Source organism: Aulonocara sp. 'chitande type north' Nkhata Bay, linkage group LG16 (assembly GCF_057382095.1).
Source record: "Aulonocara sp. 'chitande type north' Nkhata Bay isolate Kocher_YH1m ecotype deep benthic linkage group LG16, A_spYH_male_GT1.1, whole genome shotgun sequence".
Classification (NCBI taxonomy): domain Eukaryota; kingdom Metazoa; phylum Chordata; class Actinopteri; order Cichliformes; family Cichlidae; genus Aulonocara; species Aulonocara sp. 'chitande type north' Nkhata Bay.
This window is the reverse complement of record NC_141359.1, coordinates 29,031,448-29,038,655: the sequence shown is the minus strand read 5'-3', so window position 1 is coordinate 29,038,655 and position 7,208 is coordinate 29,031,448. Positions and strand designations below refer to the sequence as shown.

General features: G+C 40.3%; 1 protein-coding gene across 2 annotated transcripts; it reads left to right on the top strand.

The window, feature by feature from the left end:
* akap17a (A kinase (PRKA) anchor protein 17A) lies at positions 1-7,208 on the top strand. 2 transcript variants are annotated; one of them, XM_086267053.1, is made up of 8 exons: positions 1-150; positions 467-795; positions 934-972; positions 1,092-1,310; positions 1,489-1,701; positions 2,710-2,858; positions 3,126-3,366; positions 4,954-7,208. In XM_086267053.1, the coding sequence occupies exons 2-8, from the start codon at positions 469-471 to the stop codon at positions 5,809-5,811; spliced, it is 2,046 nt and encodes a 681-aa protein (XP_086123179.1). In that variant the 5' UTR covers positions 1-150; positions 467-468; the 3' UTR covers positions 5,812-7,208. The 2 variants fall into 2 exon arrangements, with proteins under 2 accessions (XP_086123179.1, XP_086123180.1); XM_086267054.1 differs by lacking the exon at positions 934-972 and having other exon boundaries at positions 4,954-7,207.

Genomic DNA, 7,208 nt, shown 5'->3' with positions numbered 1-7,208 from the left:
TCTGTAGAAGGTCGGAGTTCATTGCGTTCGGAAGTAGCATGTAGTTGGATTTTCTGTATGCCTCTCAAGTGTATGGCTCACCTTAAATTACAACAGTGTGTTTGTTGTGTTTTGCATTTTCGGTTTTTACAGGGGGGCTAAGTGATTTTGGTAGGTTGTGACTAGTCTGTTATCTTCTGTGCTAGCTGACGTTAGCATGTTGTTGTCTAAAGCGGTGATGTTTTAGGACCAAACTCGTAAAAACCGTAACGTTAACAAATAATAACAATCAGTAAACAAATAATAATGCGCAGTTTGCACGTAATAACGTTAAATTAATCACGTTAACCAGATCGCTGTTTAGTTAAGTTCATAGCTTTCTAGCCTGCCGTCCTTCGGGATGAAGCGAAGACTTTAGCGTTAGCTTTCAGCTAATGTTACATTGAGTTTGCTAACGTTTGTGTAACCAGCTTCTGTGTCTCTGCAGCAATGACCACCATTGTACATGATACCACAGAGGCAGTGTGCCTCTCTGCTGACTACAACCTGTACCTCAAGCCTATTGCCAAAATGACCATCAGCGTGGCTTTGCCCCAGCTCAAGCTGCCAGGCAAAAGCATCTCCAACTGGGAGGTAATGGAGCGGGTGAAGGCCATGGTGGCTCCGGAGCAGTTTTCAGTCTTGCGAATCTCCAAGAGCACAATGGACTTCATCCGCTTTGAAGGTGAAGTGGAAAACAAAACTGTAGTCAAGAGCCTGCTAAGTCGTTTGGATGGGAAGAGCATCAAACTCAGTGGCTTTACTGATGTACTGAAGGTAAGGGTGAACAAATGTAGAGCATTGCAGTACTTATAATTAGTAACTGCATGGTTATTGGAGTCACTGGAGTTTGTTGTTGCTACTTAAATGTTCTGAATGTTTGTAACTCTTTGTCAATACATTGTAATTTGGCAGCTCAAAGAAATTACCTTGAAAATAAACAACTATCCAAAGGCAAGGCAGCTAGTTCTAAGTATTATAACATTATCTACCATAGATTGATTACAGGTTGAATTTAATTGCACTAATAAACCGACAGCAGAGTATATTTATGTCACCCTCTCATCATTAAGGTTCGTGCAGTAGAAAATAAAGTGGACTTCCCGACACGTCACGATTGGGATTCTTTTTTCCGTGATGCCAAAGACATGAATGAGACGCTACCAGGTGAGAGGCCTGACACCATCCACCTAGAAGGGCTTCCTTGCCGCTGGTTCAGTCAGAAGGACAGCCAGTACCCAGATCGGCCCTCAGAAGAAGCCCTCGTTGCAGTTTTCCAGACATTCGGCAAGGTGATTCACATTCATGTTTCTGTGTAGCTAAAAGGAAATTAAGCTTTTAATATTCACATTTTTAGTTCACAATTTTAAAAAAGAAGAAGATATAAGCTGTGCCTAACTAAACAACAAGAAACTAATAAATGTCGAAATAAAAAGTTAAGACATTAGTATTTTTTTATTTTTTTTTAAGGTACGAAATGTTGACATTCCCATGCTGGACCCATATAGAGAGGAAATGATGGGCAAGAACTTCAGCACATTCAGCTTTGGGGGCCATCTGAACTTTGAAGCGTATGTCCAGTATCAGGAATACTGTGGCTTCACGAAAGCCATGGACACTATGCGCAGCATGAAGCTGATGCTGAAAGGAGATGATGGAAAAGCCGTGGCTTGCAACATCAAGGTACTGCAGACTACAGTAGTGTCAAGCCTCTGCCTACACATATTAAAGCTGCTTTTATTTTCTACCTCTTAATTGATCAAACCAATCATTCCAGGACTTTTTTTTAAATCCATCTCCTAAAATGTTGTTTTCTTAATTATGTTCAGTCACTGCTGGGAGAGAAATTTCTTCGTACAAACTTTAAATGCCAGGGTTTTGAGAGAACTGGAGTTCAACTCATTATTAAGGTGTTCTAATGCAGTGCCCTTTCAAATATGGTTGTATTAACCATGCAGCCTTGGGAGGTTTGTTTGATAAACATGCTGATAAATGAATGATTCTATGTAATATAAAGAACCTCCTTTTCCATTCAGGCTACCAGTGAGTGTAGCTTTTTTTTTCTTCTTATATGAAAATGTTAAATGTACTGTGACAATAGCTTAAAACTTGTAGAGCAGAAAAGATGTTGTATTTGTAGCTGTGTCACTGGAATATTTGTTCATTATTCATTTATTTAAAATCTGTGTTGCCACAGTAATCTGCCATGGATGTAATATTTTTAGCTTTCAAATGAAGAGCTGGAATGACTGTTCCTGACTAAGCATGGTTATAAAATGTTGTAATCATAGTAAACCACTCTGAAATGTGTGAAGCACTTGAATAAGCCCTTAAACTCACCAATGGGTTAGTATTTAGTATTTATTTATTTATTGTCATTGTCAAGAACAATGAAATTGCGTTTGGGGCTTCCATACAACCCAACCCAATCAATCTGGTATTCTTGGATGATATTTTGTTTTGCTTTAGCCACTATCCCCTCCAAAGTTGGTTAAAGTACTGAATTAATAAAAATTTAAATACTTTTGTTTTGGGGTTTTTTGTGTGTATAATTTTACCAAAACAAAGACCATTTAGTTTAATAGCTACATTCAGTCAAACCAATGACGTCAACTGAAGTGCTCAGCTGTTTCGATATGAAAAGCTGTTGTGACAATTAACCTTCATATGATGTGCGTTTCTTATCCTCAGGTGACCTTTGACACAAGCAAGCACCTTAGCGATGCTTCTGTGAAGAAGAGAAACCTAGAGAGGATGAAGTTGCAGGAGCTGGAGAGGCAGAGAGAGGAGCAGAAACAACGAGAGAAGGAAAAAGAGGAGCGGCGTAAGGAAGAAGAGAGGTATGATGGAAGCCTACATAGGAACATGGACTAAAATTGGACTATATTGAAAAGTTAAACAGAAAAAATGTTAGGGGGAAAAAAAATAGAAATTCTGTTTAAACAACTTAATATGAGGAATAAAAAAATAAATAAATTGGGGGATTGATTTTCAGTATTTGATGGAGTTGGTGGCTTTTAAATGAACAACTTCATCACCTGGTTTGATAAGAGTTGTCAAAAAGTTAACAATAAATATTCACAGAGCATATTAAACCACTTTTTCAGGAAACAAAAGGAATTGGAAGAGGAGGAGAGGGAAAGGAAGAAGGAGGAAAGATTACGGAAGCGAGAGCAAAAGTTGCGAGAGAGGGAGGAGCGCAAGAATCTGAAGAAAGTGAGGCGTCAGCAAGAGGAGGAGCAGAAGAAGCTGCAGATGAAGATTGCCTTGGAAGAGAGGAGACTGCTGTTGGCTCAGCGCAACTTGGAATCGATACGGCTCATTGCTGAGCTGCTGGCCAGGGCTAAGGTATCAATTTACACAATGCAACACTATACGCATCTGAATAAGTACTCTGCAGTCCCTGACAATGGTCCAGCAGAATGTTGCGTTTTATTGTTGAACCCCAATAGCTTAATCAATATTTAAGACTTCTGCAGTGTGTACAGCTCAACTTTAAATGTCTGTCCCCATATGAGTATTCATGTTGGATCTTTAAAATGTAACTATCTTGCTTTTCCATTTTTGTTTCTGAGAGTGATTATAATAGTGGAAGCTTATATTATTAATTGCAGAAGTTTCAAATGGTGAGATTGGCATATTTGCAAGTAATCCACATGTGACAGAGCCAGCCAGGCTGCTCTCTTTCAGACATTTTTTGCTATTCTTGGCTGTTTGGTAGTAGTGACAGTGATTATCCTTAATATTATCATTTTAGCCAGTGGTCCCCAACCCCCGGGCCACAGACCTGCTGTTTGGTACCGGGCCGCGAGAGTTGAGGCTCGGGTGTGAAATCTATGGATTTCTGGGTTTTTATCGGTTTCTATCATTATGTTTTTAACCGTTTTTATCGTTAACTCGGTTTCCCTGGGTCTTTTCCCCTGTGTTATGAATAAATCTTCTTCTTTCTTTTTTTTTTTTTTTTAGTACCGATACTGGTTTTCTTTTGTTGTATTTATCCGCGACACCTTAAAGGCTGGTCTGTGAAAATATTGTCAGACATAAACTGGTCCGTTGCACAAAAATGGTTGGGGACCGCTGATCTTAGGCACACAGCTCTGGCTGTGAGCAGCACCCCTATCTAATGCTTGTGAGGGGCAGCCAATCAGAAAAAAGTTGTGGTATCCTGAAAATACACCGGGTATGCGTGTTTGATGTAATGTCCCCAACCCAGTTTTGTTCTGTCTGTTGTTTGCACAGCTTCGGATCACACCAAGAGTTTTTTTTTTTTTTTAAAGTACTATTACAAGGAACATAGAGTGATGCGTTTGTATGCTGTGGTTTCAATTGGAGTTGCAAACAAAGTCTCAGCATTAAAGAGTGGGTAATATTAAAGCAAGAGGTGCTAAAGCGTCTTGTTTCAGACAGAGGATGAAATGGGAGATTGCACAGAGCACTGGTATAGAATCAGTTAGGGTTGTTTTGAACTGCGAATCACGCAAAGTTTCTCTTGCCTAATAAAAGTTGACTCGACCATGTCAGCATAAAGGAATAATTTTATTTTTTAGGAAAGGTGCTGTTTTTCTTCTTGCATAGATGTGAAATTTATTACTAAGCCCACTACAAGTTCACAGCCACAAATACACATGGCATATAACCCTTCAAAAAAGGGTTTGCTGTTGAGTTTAGGATTTTCACACTTATTAAAGGTACAAGACATCAGAAAAGCATTTGAGGACCTCATATAGGACTTTGATACATTGGGACAGAAAAAGTAAAATACTGATGACTAATGTCTCTAATTTGGATTTCATTTTGACAACCAGAGTACTGCATGTGTTGGGACTTGCACAATACAACTCCTGGGAAAGTGTTACTCCTGTGATACTTCCCCCCCCAACCGACTCCTAAATCATATGCTTTCGTTTATCTTTTCTTTTGTGTTCTCCTCATCAGGCTTTGAAACAGGAGCAGCAGAAGAAAGAAAGGGCTGAGCGTGAAGAGCAGGAGAGGAAGGAGAAAGCTCGACAGGAGGAGGAATTGGCCCGTCTTCAGCAGTTGGAGGCCTGTCGCCGCAAGCAAGAGGAGGAGCTGCGGAGGGTGGAGGTGGAGAAAGAGCGAGCACTGGAGCTACAGCGGAGAGAGAAGGAGCTCAGGGAGCGACTGCTTTCCAACTTGCTGAAGAAAAACAGCAGCAAAGCTGCAGGCATCCAGGATCAGAGTGGCCCTGAAGTGACTGAGGATATCTGTAATCCAGATGATGTGATACTTGGGGTCCTGAGTGGGGTGAATGGATTGAAGGCAACTGAAAGCAAAGAAAAGCAGATGTCCAAATCTGGTGCTCACTCCCGAGTTTCAGGGAAGAATAAATTAATGGAAGAAAGGAGAGAAGGGGAGGACAGAAAAAAGGACCGGGAGGGAAGAAGGGAAGACGTGTTTAGCAGCAAGCGCAGCAGGGAACGAGCACGAGACCATTCCCACAGGGAAAGGAGCTCTCACAGCCGAGGAAGGAGGCAACGGTCGCACAGCAGGAGGAGAAGGAGCTGCAGCCACCGAAGGAGGAGCTACAGTCATCATAGGAGCAGGAGGAGATATAGCCACAGCCACTGCAGCAGGAGCATAAGCTCCAGCAGAGAGAGGAGCTGGAGCAGCACTGAGAGGAGTTCCAGCAGAGGGAGGAGTCACAGGCACAGTCATCGCAGAGGCAGTGGCAGGAGCAGCGATAGAGGCAGGGACCGGAGGAGTCACAGTCATAGTCGACGATACAGGAGACACAGCAATAGCAGGGATAGGAGCCACTCCACACGGCGCTAAACTCATGGATGACAGTTATCATTTTATTCATTTGTACTCACCATTTCTGGACTGACATTTCAAGTTCAGCAAGTTTCAGAGAAGATTAGATACTTTTGGTTCCTCAGTTAGGTGAAGAACGTCCCAACTTTACAGACTGCATATGCAGGTGAACCTTAGTTGTTGCTGTGGATTTTTACCCAAGTTGTTCTCAGATTGATGTTGTTGACAACCTAAATTTTCACTATAATCAGTGTAGCATGTTCACAAAAATTAGTGATGCAAAATATAAACTTGACCTTTTTTCCCTTTCCTGGAAAATTATTTGTGTGTGAAGTAAAATGTATAAACTGGATTGAAGTACACTAAAACATAAATCTAAAAATTAATTCTAAAAAAGTGAGTTTTAAAGGGGTGATTGGACAAATTTAAGTTAAAGGCTATATCCTGGTCCACAGGTTATTACATCGACAGTCTGTTCTCTCATTAAAACATAAAACAATGACTGTGACGGATCAGTGAGTAACAGAGTTCAGACATGATTATTATTATTTTTGTCCAGATTTGTAGTCAGATTTTTAGAAAATAAGACACAGGATCTGATATTAATATACATAAGGTTTGTTCTAACAAGCACTTGCATGTTACAGTAGCTGCCGAACACTGTAAAGGTGACTACCAGCCATAACAAATGGCTGCTGCTCAATTACAGTGGGGGGGAGAGAATTCTCAAATGATGAAACGCATACCTGCTTTAAGACTGTAAGGTACAATGACTGGTTTTGTTATCATTTTTTTGTTGTTGTTAAGTACTGCTTATGTATTGGCTTTGTTGCTGATAATGGTTCAGAGAAAAACACAAACAGCTCTCTGTGACTGTTTCAACTTTGAATAACAGCACATAGTTTTAGTTAAAGAATTACTTTTGTGTACAATTCAAAGAACATTTTTGCTTTTGAAGTTGAATGACGTGATTTGATTTGTTTGAAGGCTTGATGTATTAAACCCAACTCTGCAGGTAGTGTACTTGCTCTTTCACAGTCAGATGTTGATCTAGAGTGCAAGTGATGGATTTGAGGCCTGTCTAGTTTCCTCAACACTTCACAAATCTTTGATAAAGCAGTTTCTTGGATGCATTTGTAAAAGTGTACTATGATGACGTTTCTCTTGCTTTTACAGACCAATTGTAGTGACAGGTAAATTTCTTCAACCTTACTAATTACTGTACAGACTGTTCTTGACATTTACTTGCTCAGAGGATGTCCAAGTTTTGCTGACACTTTGTCATTTGTACTTGTGTCAAAGCCTGTTTGTTCTCCATGTGCTCATGATCCACTAGAGCATGTCTTGCGCACATTGCAAGTTGTTTAAAATAAAAAAAAATTCAAGCTGAGCCCTTTTTGTTTGTTTTTTTTCTT